General features: G+C 35.5%; 1 protein-coding gene across 8 annotated transcripts in view; it reads right to left on the reverse strand.

Moving 5' to 3' along the window:
- Positions 1–5418: 5418 nt before the first annotated feature.
- Positions 5419–23807, reverse strand: part of RGS7 (regulator of G protein signaling 7) — a 588042-nt gene continuing 569653 nt past the window's right edge. Inside the window, exon 17 of one of the 8 annotated variants that reach the window (XM_068541654.1) lies at positions 5419–5792. In XM_068541654.1, coding sequence (XP_068397755.1) covers positions 5742–5792 — 51 coding nt within the window. In that variant the 3' untranslated portion in view covers positions 5419–5741. Of the gene's footprint in view, positions 5793–6746; positions 7019–15479; positions 15603–21868; positions 23486–23807 lie in introns of those variants that run through there. The other 7 variants (XM_068541660.1, XM_068541659.1, XM_068541653.1 and 4 more) reach the window with 7 other exon arrangements.

The following is a 23807-nucleotide window of genomic DNA, read 5'->3' on the forward strand; positions in this document are numbered from 1 at the left end:
CTGGGGTTTTATCTTGTTCTTTTGTTTGGAACCTATTCCTCTGGATCTCCTGTGTAGACTTCATGTACTGAGTGGCTTTGGCAGGCCATCTGCAGCTGAAGTGGGCATGGGCTGGGGGGGGTGGAGGCACTGGGGCATGCCATGCAGGAGCTGCCTTGGTGGACAACTGGAGCAGACATGGGCCAGGGGGGGTCCTGGGGCATGCTGCACCAAGACCACTTTGGTGGGACAGCTGGAGCTGGAGTGCATACAGTCAGGGGAAACTGAGATGCAGTGCACCAGCACTGCCTTGGGGGGATGGCTTGAGATAGTGTGGACTGGGGTCTGGGGCACACTGAGCTGGCCTTGGCAGGCTGACTTAGAGCCCTGGATCATGTTCCCACCTGTGATATCTAGGTGAAAAGGGAATACAAAAAATCGTGCTGTCTTGCACCTCTGACCTTGGAGAGAGTTTCAGCAGTGTCCTTCCCATTTGGCAGAAGTTCTAGGGTTGGTAAATGAATTTCCCTCACATATAGTCTAGGTGCCCTTTAAACCAGTGTTTTTCCATTGTGCCCCAGGGCAAGCAAGTCTATGCACCTGCCCTTCAGTGATATGCTTCCTTACTGCATGTCACAGTGTTGGGGGTGGGGTTCCTGTCAATACCGTGTTAGGAGGTTTGAAATGGAAGTAGACTTGTTCAGGTTTCAGAGGCAACATTAGGCCTCTAACTGATTAGTGACCTTGCCTGGACTACGTGCCTGCTTGTGAGCTGCCGCCAGCAAGTCCGGAGGCACTTAAGATAAAGAAGGGGGACTTCCCTGGTGGTGCAGTGGTTGGGAATCTGCCTGCCAATGCAGGAGACACGGGTTCAATCCCTGGTTTGGGAATATCCCACATGCCTCAGAGCAACTGAGCCCGTGTGCCACAACTACTGAGCCTGCGTGCCACAACTACTGAAGCCCGCATGCCTAGAGTCCGTGCTCTGCAACAAGAGAAGCCACCACAATGAGAATCACGCACTCTGCAATGAAGAGTAGCCCCCACTCTCCACAACTAGAGAAAGCCCACACAGCAATGAAGACCCAAAGCAGCCAAAAATAAAAAAAAAAAAAAAAAAAAAAAGACAGGAGTGGGTCATGGAATTTCTTGAGCCTTGGGGACCTGGCAAGTTCCCAGGGGTCTAGAACTTCTTATAATACACAAAATGAGATAAACAGCATTGCTGAAGAAACCCAGAGCTGCATATTTGCACACAAACTGATGATATCACTTTGCAGCCTGGTATTATAAGCGGGACTCCTCTAAACTGCAATTTGAAGTCTCACCTGCAGAGTGGACACACTGCCTGGGACTTTTCCCAATTGGGACTCCAGATTACTGTTTTTGGGACTTCCCAGCTGTTGGAGTCTGGGTGTAGGTGTTGGCCCAATTTGGTGGTGTACATGCTTTTACTTTTCTTTCCCTTTTCATTTCTATTTCTTTATTTTTAATGATTTTCTATTAAAATTAAGTTGAAATTGTCATTTGTTTGATGAGTGGTGTCTTTTTGTTAACGAATCCTTCGAACCTAAAATGAAAGTAAAACTTTTGGCAAAACATACTGTGTCTCCATTTCTCTTACCCATCTCTATGGGTACCCCCCTCTTACAAACGTCTCTATCATTTTTGTTGTACAGCTGCTGTTCAATTAGCTGTCAGTTCTTCTTCAGGAGGAATTTCTCTACATGCAGATGTTGATATGTTGCATCCATGAGAAAAGGTGAGTTCAGAATCTTCCCACACTGCCACCTTGGATTAGAACTTTGGGTAGTATTGTTTAGGTGTCTCTTATAAACTATGCCCAGATGCACTTTTAGTCTAATCTGAGAATTTCTAAGAGATGATTTTTAAATCATCTCCTGCATTTTAATTACTAATATATTTGAATTTATTTCTTCCACGTTATTTTGTGTTTGCCATTTAATATGCTCTTACTTCCCTTCCCCTTTCTTATTTCCAATTGTATAGATCCAGTTTTCTTTTTTCATCATTTCCCTATCATATATTTAAGAAGTGGTATTTTTCATTTCAATATTCACATTGTATATTGTATAAGTACATAGTTAAAATTTTAAATGTATTTTTTTCTAGCTAAATATAAAGCTATTTTGTACTTCAGTTCTCAAAAATAAGACAAAGTGAAAATATTTTGTTTCCTTCTACTCCCTTCTACTTTTCAACTTCCAAGCTTACTTCTTGATAGAGAATGGTCTCTATCAAGAGAAAAAAAAAGAAGTTTGAAGAATATATGCAAAAAAGAAGAATTAATGGTAAGCAAAGAAATTATTAAAAAATTAGTTAACTAAATGTGTATTTTCTATAAAGTAATAATAACAAAACTGAATATTTTAGTTACTAAATACCCACTTCCCTGTGTTATCCCAGAGACCTCTGGAAATTTAGAGTGTGAGAGAGGGAGAAGTTTTTATTCTTGTACTTTGGGGCCAGACAAAGATTCCTTTGAATACCCTGAACTGGGAAAGACAGGTAATTTAATCTCTGCTACATTATAATAACCGTCAACCACCTCTAGCTCATACTGGCTAGGTTCCTGCAAAAGTTTCTTTTCTATACACAGGTGAGGCCACTGATGCTCTCTGAAAAGCCCCATTTCTATATTGCAGAGCTATAATTTCCAGAATCCACTTGTTCAAGACATAGTCTCCTTGACTTAATCAATTTCAGTTTTTGGTCACCCATTTGGTCCTGATTCTTCATTGATTTTATCTGGTTGGTTCCCAACCCACCATCACACCTGTCTGTTCTCTATACCTTTCCCTTGGTCTCTGGTATCCTGATTCAGCACTTGGCTTTGGTCTCCTGCCCAGCTAGGAGAGATAGTCACGGGGAATAGTAAAACCATGGAATATTTCAATGTGCTCTTTCAAGTATGTATCTAAGAACACAAAAATCATATGTGTGATGATCAGTGCATGTAGCTGGACTAAATTCATGCTAGTAGCCAAGAGTTGCCTTTCCCCATAGACCAAAATTATTAATAAACCATCGTATATCTACAAAGAGAAGTGAGAACTTTACTCCTAAGTAGCAAGATCAACTCACACACTTGCAATAATGAAGAGGGAAGGTTTCTGCCTTCATTTATTTTCCTGGCATCTGACAGGAGACGGCTTAGTTAAGGTTGCTGACTACCTTTCTACTACTCTGATTCAAGCAGAAATTCCTTTGGATATCCACCAAAAACATTACTGTAACATACACGGCAAAGGAAAGAAGCAGTCGATGCAATTTAGAGGCTATATTACATAGTTTTGCAGTGTAAGTGTAGGAACTCTGGGTCACTACTTTGGTGAATAACTTTTTAAATTGCTTTAAGGTAGAAAAAGACTTCTTAGAAACCATTTTATTCATTAGAAACTAGAGAGATTTTTATTCTATGCCTTATAGATAAAATTGTCCCAAGGTGGGGTGGGAGACAGTTGCCCCATGCTTATTTGAGTTAGGTGCAAGGAATTCCATAACTTTTCCAAGTGCTTTCCCTGAAATACCACTGTTTTGTATCCTGAGTCTTGTCTAAACCATATTAAAATGAGTCATTAGGCCACTTAAAACTTTTATGTACTTGAACCTAGAAATTGACTCACAATTTTACTGGGAGCTCCTGACTTAGGGATACTTGCCTGAGGGTTTCACTTCTTTGCCCTCTATTGTCATTCATATGCCTTTTATTTCTGTATAAATCCAGTTCCATGATTTGGAATTAGTAAGAATGGTTTTTGAAAAATAGTCTCCAAAATGACCAATCATATTTGTGCAAGGCTTATTGTTTATGCATCATGTTCTTCTAAAAGGGTTATTGTTTTCTTTCAAACAATGTTTCCTTTAGATAGGGTTTCAGTTTAGCTTCAGGGCTCAAAGCTGTCCTGACTTAAGTGTTTTTAAGGGAGAACATCTATAAACTTAGGTTTATTTGCATTTTATGTATTGTTCTTAAAAAGCCATGTGGGCATATAATTAAATCTTTCTTAAATTATTCACAGTGTTCAGATTATAGCCTATATATAAGGCTCTTCCATCTTGCAGCAGTTTATAAAGTAGCCAACAAACTCCACTATTGATTTTGCATCAATATTGGTAAACTTTTTTGGAATTTAAATTTACTCACAGTAATTAATAGCCATTAATAACTTGATCTCTTTTTCTTTTTTAAATAACCAGATTCTGCAGTCCTTTGGTGGATGCAAAAGCAAACAGATTAGGCCTATCTCTTGGCTGGGTGACCTTCTGTGTCACTGATCCAACCCTTAAAGGCAGTCAGGTTTCCTACCTGGGGTCCTTGGATGAATTTCAGAGGGTATTCTATGAATGTCTTAAAATTCAGTGCAAATATTTCCTATGTGAGAGTGTGTATGGATTTTCACTTAACTTTCACCAAAAGAATTTGTGTGGTATAGTGTATCAGCGTAGTACAGTGGGCTATAGAGTCAGATCATCTGGATTTGTATCCCAACCCACCACTAGGCTGTGTGACTCTGAACAAGTTACTTAACCTTTCTCTGCTTCAATATTCTCAAAATTGCAGAAATAATCTTATAGGCCTGCTGTGTGGATTAAATGTGAGGATTTTATGGGCATGTGAAGCCCATAATACAGTGGTAGGTACTTAGTAAGCACTCACTAAATGTTAGTAATTACCATCATGTTCTTACAGGAATGTGTAACCACCAGAGTTAAGAGCCACCGATCTAGGCGTTTTAGAATTATACTTAAAGAAAAGAATCTGTTCCTGAGTTGAAAAGTCACACTAAAACATAATTCTAATAAAATATGCATTTGTAAAACATAGAGATACATATTAATAATTAGAAAGACCTCATAAATAGCTCTGAAAATGTGGAAGGCCAATTTGTGTTGTTTTCCAGGGGAGCAAAAGCATCTACCTGATCCTGGGTGAGCTCCCAGATGAATCACTTTCAGTCTGCTCCTGGCTGCTGCACCATCCAAGCTTGTCTTGAAACCCTGAAATAAACTTCCAGGGTGAGAGCTTACATTGTGACTACATTTGTTGATGCTTTCTCAGCATTTTCATTTTCAATTAGCACAGAAGTCAAAAGTTACAAAAGCAACGAGATTATGCATCTTTTAATGAAAGATAAAACAACAATATAAACATTCACAAATTTACAGAGAAGGGACCAACTTTAATACATCTGGAGTAAAAGATGTTTCATTTAAATATGGTATAAAAATAAATGCGAGAAACATTAACCAAGAATATACAGACAACAGACAAAGACATAGCTTGTTTCTGACTGTGATATATTGGTGAAATGAAACTTTCTGTGCTAATTTATTTAATAAATGTGAAGCTGTATGTACACTTATTGATATATGCTTTTTTTCCTTTTACAATTCTTCCAGTTTGTGACTGAATTTTTAGTGAACTGTGTGGCTAGAAGAAGCTTTAAGATAGAGAGAAAGGGGGGGAAAAGATTTACTTCACTTGAATCGTTAAAAAAGGAAAAGACACAGATCCAGCTGAGTACAAGGAGGAAGTTAGCAGACATTTTGAAATGGAGGCATCGAGATGGTAGAGTCCCTTGGAGATGGCAGTGCCTTAATGTACACAAAGAAAGAACAATTCAGGTCCTTTGCTCATGCAACATCTTGGTCTAATGTCCTCTGCTGCAGGTAACAACAAAGAACTACAAAGTATATGCAATGACTCCAGTTCACTTTCATGCTACAAGATGATCCTTTTAATAAGACTGAACGAGGCTTGTTAACCTCTTTGACGTGAGAGATTTCCCCTGAGAAAAAAATATAAACAAGAAAAAAAAAAAACAATATGATCACTGAAAACCTGCTTATGAGTAGCATCTATTTATTGCAGCTGATTTTGTGCAAGGGTCAAAATGGAACCCTTTAGGTGCATCTTAGTTCAAACTTCATGACCAAGTTCCCTCCCTCCCTCCACCAACACATCAAACAAAATGATCCTCCCTTCTTCCGTCCTCCCACCCCACCCACCCACTTCCTCCCCACTGCAAACAGACTGATGGGTTCACAGCACAAATCAGCAAATCATAAAACATGTCCAAAATGTTCCACTGAGGCTTAGCGATGATGCAACACCTAGGTTTGCAACTGGTTATAAACATGTTACAACAAACCTTAGGAAGCTGCTCTGCAATGTGAATGCATTCTTGTTCAACTGCTGAAATTAGTGTTGCATTTATAAATATCTCGGTATGCAGAGGGTACGATTTAATTAAATAAAATGATTTTTGAGGGTGAGATTGCTGGAAACTCAAGATTGAGTCTATCCCCTATCCTATATGGTAATGGAAAAACAAACAACCAGTGCCAATTATACATCTAAAGATAAAAGTCTATTTGTTCTGTACTTCAAACTGTAGACACCTTCCTCTTCCACTTGATTTCTTCCAACCCCAATCCCAGAAAAATCCCATATATTCTGATTCTACATTTTATGTTAATACCTACTATACATATTCATTTTTTGAAAAACTTGATAACCAAAACTGTCCCTGTAAATTACAAATACTCTAGAGAGGTAAGAAATTTTAAATTTCTGGTCAGAATAGCAGATCATTAATTGGTTATTTCTGTTTTATCCCTCATTGTATGTTCTAGTATAAAAATAGATGGAATTTGTACTTCTCAGAGGATAAAATAATAATGGAAAATCAAGAGATTTATTTTTTTACTATTTTTTATTTTTTTATTTTATTTTTTTTTAAATATATTTATTTATTTATTTTTTTATTTTTGGCTGTGTTGGGTCGTCGTTTCTGTGCTCACGCTTTCTCTAGTTGCGGCGAGTGGGGGCTACTCTTCATTGCGATGCGCGGGCTTCTCATTGTCGTGGCCTCTCTTGTTGTGGAGCACAGGCTCTACACGCGCAGGCTCAGTAGTTGTGGCTCACGGGCTTAGTTGCTCCGCGGCATGTGGGATCTTCCCAGACCAGGGCTCGAACCCGTGTCCTCTGCATCGGCAGGCAGATTCTCAACCACTGCGCCACCAGGGAAGCCCAAGAGATTTTTTAAGAAATATAATATTTAGTAGTAACTTAGTCATAGCAATAGTCTTGATTTACCACCTAATGTGGCTCAGAGTTTGACAAATGGGTGGTGTGGTTTGGGGAGAGAAATCATCCTTCATGACCATATTTTGAGAAAAGAATGATATATTTAAGAAATTATTAATAATTCCAAAATTAAGCTTTCTTTACATCCTGTACGGTAACTGACAAGGCCTTTTTGTATGCTTGAACAGCAGTGATGAAAACGAAGCATCATTCTCTTTTAATTGGAGGAAAGGTTCAAAACTTAGTTTTTAGCAACTGATAGTAAAAGATCCAAAGTTTAGCAAAGATCTTTCCCACTTAGCTATGCTCTAATCACTCTATGGGAAGAAAAATATGAAAGAAAATGCAGATTTTTAACAGGACACCCTACTTTACATTGGCCTTATAAACAAAATATGCTTTGTTTCTTCTTGCCACCACTTCTGTGCCTGTTTCCTCATTCATACAATGGGGATAATAGTAGTACCTATTTTTAAAGCTTGTTGTGAATAATACAAGTAAATTACTTAAAACTGTTCTCAGAACATTCTGTGTACTCAGTTTATGTTACCTATTACCTTATTATATTATTACTATTATTATTATTATTCTTTCTCATTAGGACACTGAGACCCAAAGTCACAATTCTGACTCTGAGAAGAGCAGAAAATTTCTCATGAATTGGAAGCTGAAATTATACTACTTTTAACACTCCAAACCTGAGCAATAGGTTAATCAAATAATGTTGGAATAGAAAAACTACTTTTCTATACTTGAAGACTATATTATTTCATATATTTACTACTGTTTTATGTTATTAACATGTGTGCATATATATTCATTCTGAGGCTAATGTATTTTTAGAAAGTGCTTACTGTTTCTAATGCCATTTGTGGGATGGAGAGAACCATATACTGGTTGAAGCATAAGAGTGAATTCTTATACAGTTATACAGTTGAGGAGGAGGATAAAGGTGTTAATATAAAACTATTTATTTTAAAACTACAGATTAATGTAATTTGGTTCAAACTATTGGGAAGATGAATAGCATAGTTACATTGAAATAGGAAGCCATTTGCAACTCAGAGTCATTTTTCATTTGGATGGGTGGAAACTGTGTCATCTTTGTAAATGTAACAAATAGTTACATTGTTCTCTTTCTACCTTTTTTCCCCAAATATCCTTGAAGCTATTAGTATTTTTCCTGGTATAGACTTCATTAAAAGGGGGGGAGGTAAAAGTTTAGCTTGATAAGCTGTTGTCCCAGGAGATAATTTAAAAACACTCCTTCATGGAATGAGGCCTACAGTAAACCTCGGGCTTGTGATAATAGGAAAACAGATGAACAGAAATGGGGGAACACATGCATACATCTTAACATAGCCACACAATGAAACACTTGTGAGATATGGACTCACCAAATATGTAATAAGGGTATTTGTTTTGTGTATTGAGACAATTAAAAGGCAAATTTGGGTATAACTAATAGTAAAAAGAACTTAAGTGCCCCACTCAGGGGTCAAAGTAAATAGCATGGACACCCAAGTGAGTCATCTAGATTTGAAGACCTAGATTACTTGGATCTATCGGTAAGCCCTGTGCAAATCTTGCCTTTTTCACATACTGGAAAGAAAAATACCTAGGTGCTCTCTAGTGCACAGAGAAATACCAGTTGCTCACTCTACTGGAAAATCTTAAAAAGAACACTAATCCTTTCTTGTGGGTAGGAAAGAATATATTTGCAATCCTTTGGATTGTTACAATTCAGTGTGGTTCCTTGGAGGCTGTATGAAATCACCTTAAAAGATAATCCTGCTAATTATCTTTTCATAATTTTTCTAAATTGAAGAATCTGGGAAATTTTCTGTTTTTTTTGGAAATTTTCATAGTTAAGTTCTAAAATCTTAATTATAGAAACTAAAAGGGCTAAAAATCCCTTACCAATAGCAGTTTTTATCAAATTGCTTACAACTGAATTCCATATGAATAATAATTATTTTTAACCAAATGACTACATTTGTGTTATATGATTTATACCCTTTCTTGTTAGATTCTAAAGGAAAATAATTTGAAAAAGAATAGATACATGTAATGTATAACTGAATCACTTTGCTGTACACCTGAGACTAACAGAACATTGTTAATCAACTATACTCCAATATAAAATAAAAATTAAAAAAAATAAAGGAAATAGATTATATTGTAAATGGAAATCCATAGAGAAAGGCAAAGACAGAAACTCAAAACAAAACGAAATAAAAACTTAAGATCCTATGAGATTTTGTAATATCTAGTTAATGGACAGTATGCTAGCAAAAGAAGCACATGATCAATTTCAGGACAAAATTAACCTGACTTTAACTGGCACTTAAGTGAAGGCAGAGCCTCTGGCTAATCTACAATACAGCTACCACATAAACAAAGAAGGTTTTCTAGTGTCTCAATAAAATTTCATCTCCACCAAACCAATTCCTTCCTATCTTAAATGTTGCATAGAGATTTTGTTATAATTAGGAAAATAAAACTCCCCCAAACAAAACTACCTATTGCTGGTTCTTCACCTTCTCAAGTTAACTATCAAAAGTTATAAATTTCACCTGATTTTTAACATCTTTCTTGGTCTTAAAGTGATAACATAAAGTTGACAAAGAGCTGTGAGCCAGTAGAAATGGATGTAAAGGTCAGGCTCTTAGCTCCAGTCTGAGAGCCTTGACATGGAGGCAAATTTCCACACTCCTTTCCTGCAGACACTAATCCATAAAGGAAGTAGAGAGAAACTATATTTGCTTGAGTGACCAACGATTTGTTTTATTACTGTCATAAAAACATACAGCAATCTTTCTGAGTCTACAGGACACTAAACAAACCAACGATAAATGAAGGGATGGATTTTTAGAAGATAGTCATGAAAGAGCCTAAAGAGAAGAATAGGAAATTATCAGCATCTTTTAGATTAAAAAACATGTTAACATCTTAACTCTTATAATTCCTACTTGTGTGTTTCTTATCATTGCCTCCTAGTCTTTCCCATATGTTGCTGTAGACTTAGAAGTATATTCTAGAATGCCATGTAGGCTCCAGAGGCCACAGTGAGAGGCTGGGACCAAGAGAGGGCAAATCTTGTCATTTACTTTCTAGTGGTGTATATGACCCAGCTGTCTAACCTGTGCTCAGTCCCACAGCTGTGTAATAAAAAGCTGACTGTTTGGTGGTAATGAGATGCTGTTGGACTAGAGATAGGACATGTATGCTCTTAAAACAGGCTGAACTAAAGGATGTTATCTGTTTACACTTTTACTCTCATACTGAAAATTGCCCTGATTTCACTAAAAAATATAAATGTCTTTGCCTGGGTTTCAGAATCCTTCATAATCTGGTTTCCCTGGCCTTTCAAACTACCTATTGTCACTCCACAGAATGGTTCTTTGGCTGACTTTTGCACCTGTTACTCTCTCAGCTCAGGTTCTACTCACTCCTCAGTTAAACTTCTTACTCAGGTTTTGGCTGAAGTCTTCTAATTGCCCCTTAAGTTCTTCTGCAGTTTCCCTCTCTGGACTCTTTGCCAGTATTTGTACACTTTTTGTACATGCTATTTTGTACAATTCTCTAAGTTACCTGGCTTGGTGAAGCAACTGATACCTGTTAAACAATATTAATATTATAGAAGTCCCCAAATATGTGCTTGCTTTGCATGAGCTGAGTTCCTTGGCTGGAAATCACGTTTTAAGAATAAGCTTCTAGAAACCAGGGTAATGAGATTCAAATGTATTGGGTCAAGTAACTTTTATCTTGGGGGAGGAGAGGCAAGGTAGGATGAGAAATGGGAGCACTTGGTCACACCCTATTAAATAATCAACTGACAGAATTTGGGTCTTTTCAACTCTTATTTTGCCCTGGTTGTTCATATCAATGAAACTAACCAGGAATGTGTTAAGAAGGAATTGAACTAGGCTGGGGGTTTGGAAAGATCTTCCCTGCTTTAAATGAAACCAAGCTTCCTAGGTTAATTTGCAGGTGAGTCTACTGAATCACCGTGAATAATTTTAGCAAAACTGAAAAGTGTGAGTTTCTAGACAATTAAAGAAAGCTCAATTATTGAGATTTAAGAAAGAAAGGAAAAAAGAAAGAAAAAGAAAGGAAGGAAAGGAGGAAGAAGGAAAGGAAGGGGATTCTGTAGCTAGTTTGGAGGCTGGTATATTTAATGTTGAATGCTGGAAAAAATTCTGTTATTATGTACTTAAAAGAGATGGTTTATGAATACATTTATATGTAAGCACTTATTACTAGCTCCCTGTGTGGTTTGAGATAGAAAAAGTAAAGCCAAATACTTTCATTTCCTTAGTTAAGAATATTTTCCTGAAATAAAAAGTGTATATCCATTAGAGAAAATGAGGAAAACATAGAAAAATATAAAGAAGAAATAAACTTTACCCAAAATACAGTTATTTACATGCTAATATATCATTTTACTTTTTATACAAAAATGTTATTTTATTTTATTTTTTTTACAAAACTGATATTATACTGTGCATAGTATTATGGCTTATTGTGAGTAACATGCTTATTAAAATGATCATATTTTGATCAATTACCCATGTAACATATATTTCTTCTAAAACAATGTTTTGTTGAAATTCATGACATCAGTGGGAAAGGAAATCAATTTAGAAAGATGCTACCAACATTAAGGAAAAAATTACAAATCATAGAACAGATCGAAATATATCAGGGGGCGTTGCACATAATAAGGGAATGTATTGTTTCTGAAATGTTATTTTAGTCCTACACACATATAAATGTACACAAGTACAGCTTATATATACATACACACACAAACATATATGTATTACTATGTCATATGTGGGTGGCAATGAAAAAAGATGAAAGTCAGTGCTCTGAAATCTAACTTTTAATAGCTACATCAGGTTGATATACCTTGATGCATTTAAGGAATTCACTATTGTTGTATATACAGATTGTGTCATTTTTGGCAGTTACATGATGCAATGAATATTCTTGTTTGTGTGTAAACATCGGAGTTTTTTTAGAATTAAATTATTAGAAGTTGAATTACTGATTGAAAGAGAGAAGATTTTTGAAGGGTTTGACACGTTCTGTAAAGTTCTATTCGAGAAAGTGATTAGCAATTCATATTCCTATTAACAATGTATGAAATCACCAATTTTCTTATCCTAGATATGATTATTTTAAAAACTAACCTATTTGAAGGAAAAAGTTTTTTTTTGCTTTTTGAATTAAACTTGGTTATTATATAGATTTTCTTTTTGATTTCTTATGTATTTATTGACTATTTGTATTTCCTCTGTTAAAACTGTTCAAGACCTTTGCTCATTTTTCTAATGACGTACTGCTCTTCTGATTATTTTTTTTGCTAAGAACTCCCCATATAAACCATATTAGATCTTTGTCAGGTACAGGCTCATTTACTCATTTTTAAAAAGAGTTTACCAGACTTGAGGGCAGGAAGTTGCTTTAAACAAAGGTTCTTGGACTAAGTAAGGCATTTAGCAGTCTTTCATGGTATCTCTGTGGATGACAGAAAAAGGTGCGGTTCATAACTAAATAAACAACTACCTTCAAGGTGTGCTAATTTTTGGAGTAGTGGAATTCTGTCTTCCTCTCTGTACTTTATGGCATTTTAATCAATAATTTGCACGATTAAACTGATGGAATTCTGCTGAAATGAATGTATGATGCCAATTTGCTAATCTTAGTTAAAAGACAGGGTAACAAAGAGATACTCCAAAAAATTATGTAAGGCTATAACTTACAAGATAAAACTTAATGGAAAGAAGGATAAAGAACCAAACTTACATGAAAATTAATAAACAAACAATAAACCAAAAATCTAGCAGTAAAAGAGAGAAGATTGGGGAGATGTAATCTGAGCTCACAAGAAAAAAAATTCTAGATTTAAAAAAAAATTTAAGCCCCAAATGACCCTACAATTTGATATGGCTGCTGAGACTGGGAGCTGGGGTGGGGAAGCTGATACAATGTTCGGACTGGATTGTAAAAGTTATATATGTTCTTTCTTTCCTATTGGGTAGATGATATTTTCAATCGATGCTGGTTCGGTTACTTCTCAAGTATTGTGTTCAGTTATCATTTTTGGAGGACTATTGATTAACTGGGGTGGATATAGGAGGTGAGCAATTAAGGTGGTGAAAGAACATGAGATTATTGAATGAGAAAACATTAGAAGCCCACTTTCCCAATGCAAGGCTCACTCAGATTTAATTTGATGGCAATTTTAAGGCAAGTTTATTAAGTCTTGTTAAGTGTTCAGCTTAGTTTTCATAGAAATAACTTTTTCTTTTCACACTCAAATTTCAGCAGCTTATATGACATTTAAATAAATTATGTAATTACTATCAGTTCAATTATGGTAAACAGCTATGGGAACAAACACAATTGACTCATCCATGTAATTCAAATGCTGCTTGCAAAAATGTGTGAGCACAACTGGAGAGTAGCCTCTCAGATGTGACACTAGGTGTGCCCTTGGCATCTATCAGTGGGGAGAGTGGAGGGAATCTGTTAGGCTAGGGCAGTGGTTTTCAAAGTGTTGTCTCCAAACTGGTAGTATCAATATCACTTAAGAATTATTAAAAAATTAAAATTCTTGGATCTTACCAGAAAACTACTTAATTAGCCTTTCAGAGAGGTGAGGTCTAGCAATCTGTGTTATGAGGTCTCCAAATGATTCTGCTGCAGCTAAAGTGAGGAAGTGAGAACCACTGATCTTTGGTAAGGAGAAGTCAGGCTGCTAACTAGATCATGGTTCTTAAACTGAATTCTGAAGCGCTTGTAAACAGTGAGAGAGAGAGAGAGAGAGATTCTAACCCAGTTTACCTGGGATAAGGTCAAGGAATCTGCATTTTCCAAGCCCCTGGTTATTTTGAGATATGGGATATGGATAGTTGAACCATACAGAAAAACGGTGAACTAGATTTTAACTAATGGAAATAAAAACACAACTTGAGAGGAGATATAATTACACCTTCAAGTAATTCAACAGATGTCTAGATCCGCTGAAATGTTTGTATTATTCTGCCTAGCTCCAGGAGACAGAACTAGGATGAATACTCCGATGTTACAAAAAAGTAGATTATTCTAAAAATAAGGAATGAAATTCTAAAAAATGGAATTGACTACCCCTGCGTTCTAAAGCTACCACATCTCTGAAACTTATAGGCCAGCAAATGCTGGATGTGTACTTGTCATTGAGTCTACAGAGGAGATTCATGCAATGGCTGGGGATTGGACCTGGGGAAACTGATGCCTATAAATCCCTTTTCAATTTTGAGACTCCAAAAATTAATCATTTTCAATGTCTCCCAAAAGTCCTTTGAAGACTTTTAGAATTAGAAAAGATAAAGACTTCCCAATAGTCTTTTCTTTCTGGTATTGGAAGTATGTTCCTCCTAGATATTAATATGCATATTTCAAGTGAACAATCTTGATAATGGGTGCTTGTTATCCCTGTTTACATCAGCCATGTCTATCGAGTAATTTTTCTATTGCTGATGAAATAGAAAGAAAAATCTTTAACACCAAAATAAGTAAATTGGAATGAATTGATGAACAAAAAAAATGACGGCTGATCTTTTATTCTCCAGAAATAATGGTCAGTGCAATTTAGAAATGGTGTTTTAAACTTCCAATAATGACCACAAGCTTATTTTAATAATGGTAACTTCTGGACGTTGGAAAACAACAGTGACAAAAACAGCAATCAAAATGTGATGCACAATGCAGAGGATATGGGATTTTGCCCAATCTGGGCTTGCCTTATGGTACCTGCCAAACACTTAAGAAAACACAGCAGTGTGTTTGTTTATAAACAAAATATATCTAAGTCTATAAACATGTATGCAATTTAGATAAAGATGTCTATTGTCTAGCTATTTTAAATCACCCATTTTAGAGTTGTTGCCTCCAAGTACTAGCATAAATTATGGAAAAGTAAAATTCACACCCATGGCTGGTCATAAATATAAAAATGGCTTTCTTTTCTGAAAAGTGTTTCATAAAGGAATGTTAGTGAACACATACAATGGGACACGTGGCTTTAGAATGGAAAACGGCAAATGAGATGGCTTGATGATGATATGGGGTTGCTTAGTAAGTGACTTCATATCTAGATATAATTAACATATGAATGTATTTTTAGTGGAAATTAAATTTAGACATAATAATCCCAATCTTTATCAATTTAAGTTCCATTTATATTTTTCCTAGCTATGTAAAACACATTTATAAAAAGAATATGCAAATGTATTGTCCTCAGACTATTGATGAAATTCTATTTAACTGTACGTAATTCTATTAAATTCTATTTAACTCAGTGAGGTAATTGAGATCAATACTGAGATTGATAGTTGACTGTCTTCAAGTACTTGACAAATATTGTAATGTACACATGCACACACAGATATTCCCCATCTTCTTGCTTCACTCAGCTACAATTTTTTGTCATAGTTGAGTAAAACTTCAAGTTCATATACTGTCAAATAAAATAGAAGTGATAATGTAAAATAAGTTATTAACTATTATATAACTCTTTCAATTCCTAATTGAGACAGTCTGAAGTTTATTTTTCTACTATCAACACTCCCAGTAAACTTAGCTCAAAAATACTGTAGCCTATATGTAAATATACTGGTGCTGAAAGTTGTACTCTTCCTCCTTTACTTCCTCTATCTCATTGCCCAAGTTCTTGGCATTATCATCAAATATGAATATATTTATATAGTAGCTATATAAATACTATATTAATATAGTAGCTACTGATCCTATCATGTCCTCTTATCTCTAGGTTCTCCTAACTTGCCTTCCACCTTCATCTTCTGCATATATAAAATGGCCCATTGTTTGGATCCAGATTATGAGCTATCTTTTTGATTACCTTATTCTGTACTATATTCCTCTAACTGGAAGTCTCCATGGCAGTCTTGCCTGGAACACAACTCAATTTGTCATGTCCTTAGACCCTCTTTCTGGTTCTACCTTTGTTCTCTCTCTCCTTCAGGGCTGCTTACCCCAACTATTTAATAAGCAGATCTCTTGCTTAAGCTTCACTCTTCTTCCTGCCTACTCTGTGTTGCTTTAAGGAAAACTTTCATGATTTACATGAAGTAAGCTAATGGGAAGCTGGTAGGAAACTAGTTCTGTTCATTGAACAATTAACTTTCATGAGAAGAATGAACCGACTAAGGTATACATGTTAGTGACTATTATTTCTTCTTCTTATTAACTATTATTATTATTTATATTTGTCATTACTACTATTATTAACTTATTATTATTACCTACTAGCTTCCTATTATTTTTTATTATTTATGTATTCTTAACTAGGGAGAAGGTGCCTGACCCCCAATAGGTGCTCAATAAGTATTTTTTTTGTTGTTGGATAAAAGAATCCAATAATGCTTGGACACATGGGTACTACTGGGTTATAAAATTGTTAAGTAGAGCCCCCAGGGTGGTCTCCAATTATGCAGGTAGCTGGGGCCTCATGACCACTGGCTTCAACCCAAGGCCTTGGGTACATCAGAGCAGTGCTTTGGGAAATACTATTGAAACTTCTGCCTCTGGCACATATAGCAGCAAAGGGGGAAGTTTACCACTGGGGGTTGTCTACTCAGCAGCCTCAAAACATTCCTTAGGAGCCTCCAGAGTTGTACTGGATGCTCTTTGACCAAAAACCACTATACAATTTATAGTTTATAGAACTTGAGTGGCAACTTAAGAACTAATGATACCACTAGGGGAAAATAAAGATATATTGGCCAAACTAAATAGCCTACATAGTTTGATACATTTCACACCAATCAATTTACATCATGCTGCAGGGAACCTAAAACTGCTTTCTCAGGCAAGTTATCACCACAAAGCAGTTTCAATAAAAGAAGATGGATAGCCATATACGCCAACTACAAAATAATAAATGAGATGAGTTTCAGGTCCACTAGAGAAGAAAGAGGAGAATGTAGTTCATTCTTGACCAGACTCACTTTATGGTTTAATATCTATGCTAGGGAAACCCAATGCCAAGTTTATAAATTATATTTACTTAGGGTGCTCTAGGAGTTTTCTAACATGGTTTTCTATATGAATATACCTATAACCTCAAGCAATAACTATAGCACTCAATCAGAAAAGAATATGCACAAAGTTCTCCTTAGGGTAAATTCACAGGTGCACAAATATAAAATCAAAACCTTCCCTCTCACAGTTTCTAAACTGCTTTTATATCATGATGGATATTTATGTGAAGCAGATGATCTGCTTCATTATGAGGGATGTTTACGTGAATCGAGGATCTCATTAACTCCATGGAGGTCTAACTATAGTGCAACTTCATTAGCACAAATACAATCTAGAAAATGCCCTGTCTGACTTCATTGTGGTAGAAATTGATATCAAGGGAAGTTAAAGTAAGAACAGGATGTCTTTTTAACCACAAAGGAGTAGCACATAACCTGTGTAGGGGAGCAAAATTTGCCACCCCAAAATGTCTCTTTGGCATGTGGATTATTTCAAACTGAAAATAACCAAGGCCCAAAACACCCAGGAAGAAATTTTGACCTTCCCCCTGACTGCCTAAAGAATGTAGATAGAGAACCTGTTCCAGGAAGGGAGCAATCACCATAGATAACTATAATATGAACTAGGCAAGGAGATAGGGAGAAACCTAGGAAAGTCTGTTAAAATTCCTCTTTGTGTCCCATTGTTTCTGCATGTCCTACCAAACATTTGCTTTCCCATTTCCACGTCAGTTGCCTTCTTCTCCTTTGAGGTCCCAAACCACTACCCCCAACATCCTCTTTTGTCTTTAGCTGAAGATAGTATTTAAGTTAAAAGTTTCAGACATTTTGATGAGTTAGTTTTCCTGGGCCTCTCCCATGTATACATATTATTAAACTTTTGATTTTTCTCTTATTAATCTGTCTCATATCAATTTAATTCTTAGACCAGCCAGAAGAACCTAGAAGGGTAGAAGAAAATTTCTTCTTCCCTGACACCTGTCATATAGTCAAAACTCAATATATGTTGAATGAATGAATAATCTAGGAACTAGTAACATAATATATAAAAAAATGATAAAAATGTAGCATATGAGTGGAACATAGATCACCAGGTCAGTCAATTTTCTATATTGGTATTATTCATGGTGAACAAACCCAGTGGCAAGTTTATAAATTTTATTTTTAGGGGCTCTAGGATCCTTTCCAACAGCTTATCTACACTAATGTGCCCATACAGCAAAGTCTAGAGCACTAAACCAGGAATGCCATGTTTCAATCCTAAAGAGAACCAATGTCCAGCTCAGCTGCACAGTTGAGGGGTCTGCATGAGTAGATTTGACACGGCATTGCACTCTTGTAGTATTGCTCCATAGCTGGTGTGAGGCTGTATTTCCAAAACCTGGAACCTGTATTATTCATAGGGTTATACTGGGTGGAGAGGGCAGTCTCGGTGTACAGTCATGGTGATTGTTATGGTATGCAGAGGAAGTTTCATGCTAGATTTCACATTTAATAAAATCAAGTTAAAAATCATTTGACCACGGACTAGAAATAATCCATAGTGTTTTTGACAGCGTCTTAAAAAAAAGTGTAAGGCTCCCAGAAAACACTATAATTCTTCAGAGATTGAGGACTAATTGATAAGGAAGCCTGTTATTAATGTGTAACACAAGTGGTTTTGGAAATCAAGAATATGAACTCTGATTTCTGTCTTCTGTGATGAGTTATTTTTCCCTCTAGTGTATCTCTTGCATTAGGGCAAAAGTAAAGATAAGAGAGAGAAAAATAAATAGACATCTTTTCTTTCATAATTTTGCATTCCATTTAACCAAGCAACTCAATTTTTTATGAGTATGAGAAAAAAATCAATATTTAACTTGAAGAATGTTTACCACACTTTGAGCTATAATGACAATGAATAAAGAAAGAAATAAATAAGGAACAACATAAATGTCCACCAATAGAGGAATGGAAAAATGCATTATAGGTATATCCATTCAGAAGAATTTCACACAGTCAATACATATAATCATGTAGAAGAATATGAAATGACCTGGAAGATATTTCTGATGCAATTTAAGTAAATAAAGCATGTTTCAAAAGCATAATTAAAGTATTTCTTAAGTTTATTTTATTTATTTATTTATTTATTTATTTATTTATTTATTTATTTATTTATTTATTTTGCACAAGTACTGATTAGAGCTATTTCTGGCTAGAGAAATTGTAGGTGAAGAAATTAAGGTTCAGCAGTTTAACTGATTTCTAAAAATTCATACAGCAAGAAAAGTGTAAGACTGGGTTTCAGACCTAATATTAACATGTCAGGCTTCCAGGTCTGGGCTTTTTTTAAACCACATTTTGCTGCTTGTATAAAATCTGCATAAGGTGTATTAACTAGGAACTCCATGATGGGCTTAGAAAAAGAATTTAACTAGATTTAACCAAAAAGAACATTCTAAAAGAACTAAGCATATTGTATCTTTCTCACTTTTAACACTCCAAACAAGTTATAGGATTTATATTTACATTTGTTCTTATCAACACGTCTACTAATGATTTATACAGTTAAATACAGATTTGATTGCAAAAAATCAACTGATTTCAGAGCCAACTCAGTCCTTTTGTTAAAATTCTCTCACACAGTTTCCAAAACTTCTGGTAATTTGTTTCTGTCTTGAGAGGATACCTTACAAGCCCAACGCACTAGCATCAGTACACCGGAGGAGAGGGGGTGGGAGAGCAAAGTGGTCATTATATCTTGTATGTTGATTCTTTTAAGGCTCTGCAGTAAATTGTCTTCATTGAGATAGGGTAAAATTTTTCTCCAAAAGAGGTTAGATTAGGTGAGTTCCTGGAAGTTCAACATTAACATTCTCTAATTCTCATTTCTACTTCTGTAGCCCAAAGGCAAATTAAGGAGAAGAGGTAATAAGTAATACAGTTGGCATTTGGCACTTGATTTATGAATTTTGATTGAAGGTGTAGATGATCAATCCTCCTACTTTGTTTCTCCCCTTATTTCCTATCTGTTCTCCCTTAAGGTTTATATGGCAGACAGATGCTTCGATAATTTAATGGTTGGAAAGAAAACAACCGTTACATGAACTTTGTCAGAAGAGAATGAAATCAACTTAATAAGAATAACATTTAAAGGCATGAGAGGACACAGCAACCCTTGAAAGACCTGAAGAAAATTCTCTGATGGCAAGGAAAATAATAAAAAAGTAAACGATAAGAAATGAGATTTCTTGGACAACAAGCCAAGGTGAAGGTATTACACAAATGTGAGTTATTTTTATCCCTCCAGTGTCGGGTATAATGAGAAGAAAATGAGTAGTCTATAAAGTAATGAATTTAAAGTCAGAAAACATTGCTTCTAGGCCTGGCCCTAACACTCAACAATTGATTAATATTGGTGAAATGACTTCACCTCACTAGTCCTCAGTTTGCTTATCTGTGAAATGATGGTAACACCTACCTGACCACCTCCCAAGATAATTGTGTTTGTAAAGAACAACAACAAAAATACAAACAAAAAGTAATGAGCGTCCTTGTAACACTGTAAAATGCTATGCAGCTGTTAGCTGTTTACTATAATTATTCTCTAAAGTGCCTGCAAGAATTTATTAACCTCAGTAACCAATGGGATTTCCAATGGTATTAGGAGGAGCTGTCAAGCAAAACGTTTTTGACTCTTGTGTGAAACAAAACAGTGATGCCATTTTTATAAGCCAGGTTATAAAAATAACTATGCTGAAATGTAAATAAACTTCTACAAATAAACACTAACGGAAATGGACTCAGACTCCAGAGGAGGTTATCAGCAAATGGAAAGATTTATCTGTCTTCTACCGTTGGAAGAGCAAGGTGATCCGTGTAGAAAGAAAGAATTTGGGAACAAAATAAATTTGGGGTTAGTGCTAGCTCCTTAACTAACTGTATGATTCTGGGAAAATTAAGTAACTCCTCTGACCTTTCAGTGTTCTCACCTGTAAAATGGGTAAAATAATGAGTATTATATTACCTAACTTGTAGGTTCAGATTAAATTAAATTAGATAATATAAAGTGCCTAGTACAGAGCCTGGCACATGGCAGGCACTCAATGAATGTGAGTTATTATCATTATCTCACTTTTCCTAGTTCCTTTTACAGTCTACACACTTATTTACCTGTAACTCCCCAAGTCCATTTCTTTCTTGGATACTCTATGTTGTAGCCTCCCCGTATTTACCAGAGCAACCTGCACATAGAACTCTTTTAAAATGTTTACTGAAACTGTGTCTTTCCTCCATTATGTCTATCTGATAATAAAATCACTCATTCTTTATCTGTGTTAAAATCATTTTATTGATCCTATAAAGGCATTGCATAAAATGTATTATGTTAAGTACTTAGGATGGCTAACACAACTTCTGACCCTAAAAGTAATCATATTATGGAGGAACACTGAACCAAGGGGAAATAAAAAAAAAATGAAAACAGAAAGTTAAAGGGAACTTTAAATAGAAATTAACCATCATAAGACTTAATGATATACAGTATAATATTTTAAATTTTTGTATATAAATAATTTTCAGGATAGAAATTTATTTCTCATAACTAATTAAATAAATGTTATCATTCATAATCTATTGGGGAAATCAGAGAGTCTTTCTAATTTTCTTACTCCATTTCTTTAGAGTACTACCAAAACAAAATATTCAATAAAAAACATTACTTTTGATTCTCCTGGATGGAAAAGTATTAACCCTAAACAATTGTGTCTGAAGGTTATCTGAAATTTATCAGTATGTTGTGTGTATATATGTGTTATGGTATGAATGTTACTCAACTTCTCTTTCTTCAGTAATCCCAGCCTTTTTTCCCCTTTCTTCTTAAAAGGATGGTTGCCTTTCTTGGCCTAATGAAATCCTATTTATCCAGTTAAATGTAACTTCTTCTGAGAATTCTCACATTACCCATGGACCCTCCCTATCCACCCTAATACAAGTTGAAATAGTTTATCTTTCTCCTGTACAACATAACATTTTGTTTATATCATTATGTACCTTAGCAATTAAGGTCTTTTTCCTAAGACATAGCAATGTCTGCAGTATAGTTGGCACTTGGCGTATAAATTTTCGTTGAAGGTGTAGATGATTAATTCTCTCTTCCCTTATTTCCTACTGATCCTTTCTTAAAGTTTGCAATGAGTTACAATGTGGTACTACTTTAAGAATTGGGGAAGTTGGTGAGATTTGGGGATGGTGTTGGAGGAAAGACAACCATTTTGCTTCCCCTTTCAATATTCCTTAATTTGCATTATATGTTTTTAATTATATCACAGAAATTTCCAATCCAATCTCAAGAACAATATTCTGTCAGCGTTATGTTAGAAAAGAATGAATTTGAAACAATGCTTAAACAATACACAGAACACTGTGCAACATCCTGTGGCGACTTCCTCCAGCAAAATCTTGAGGCATTTCTTTAACATTGTCTTTATCTTCCCATGGTGACTTATGAGGCATGCTTAAGAAAATTTTATATTAAAGGTCAGAGATTCCAAAAGATCCAGCCAAAATTTTGGAAGTTTATAGTGTCATTAATTTCTGGAGACCTTCATTTTCCAGCCCTTTAATTTGTGCAATCACATTGAGTGTTCAAAGTATACACTGCTTTTTAAAATCTTTCAAATACTCTGGGCGCAGCCACAACTAGGAATTCATAAAAAGAACTGATTAACATTCCCCACTGAAAGGATCCTTGAAGGAAACTAAAAACAAAAAACATATTTTTGCTGAATCCAATTTGCTTACATTTCAACACACATAACTCCACTTAACTGGCCATCACAGCAAAAGCCACAACACACACCCACAGCAGCAGCACCATGGAGCTGACCACACAACTCAACAGACAATGCAGACAAACTTGAGTATAAACCAAGATTTTTCTACCTCTTTTCATAACAGGTTAGTGCTGGCCCTCAGTGTTGGTGTACAGTTTTTATGGCATGGGAAAATAGGGATGTTTCTGCCCTATAAAAATAAATGTGTTGAAGGCTTTAGTTTGAGCTTACACAATGTTAGAAAGTTCCAAAGGCACTGGCACAATATCAAAAAAAGAAAAAAAAAAAAAAAAAAAAGAATCCCACAAACAAATATATCACTTAAGCACATGGAAAGATGCTAAGAAAACACTGGTAGGGAAACTACTGGTTTCCTGGATGATTTATGCAATAGTTTTCAATACCTTCCTGAAAAATAAAAAATAAGAAAGGCATGCTACTGGGTCTTTGGTGGGGCATATATTGTCGCCGACCCCCATTCATACTGAGTCTGGCTTTAAACTGTTCAATAAGTCATTTTCTCCCTGCAAAAGTAGAAAGAACAGAACCCTCATTGTTCTTAATCTTTTAAGCCTTAGGAAGAGCTAAGGGAAAGAGTATAGAAATGCATGCACTATCTTTAATAAAGAAAGAGATACATAGAATAAAAATTAAAATATAAAGAACAGTTTCTTCATTTTATGTATCATAATACACATTTCTTTCCAAGCCTTAGTTTGATACATATAGATTTTCACGTGTGATATCTTATCTACTCCAGGAAGTGCTGGGACAGAAAGATAAGTAGGAAGCAGGAAACTCTGAATTTGAATAAAGGCAATAAATACCTTTGCTGTTACATCAAAG

Source organism: Eschrichtius robustus, chromosome 3 (genome assembly GCF_028021215.1).
Source record: "Eschrichtius robustus isolate mEscRob2 chromosome 3, mEscRob2.pri, whole genome shotgun sequence".
Classification (NCBI taxonomy): domain Eukaryota; kingdom Metazoa; phylum Chordata; class Mammalia; order Artiodactyla; family Eschrichtiidae; genus Eschrichtius; species Eschrichtius robustus.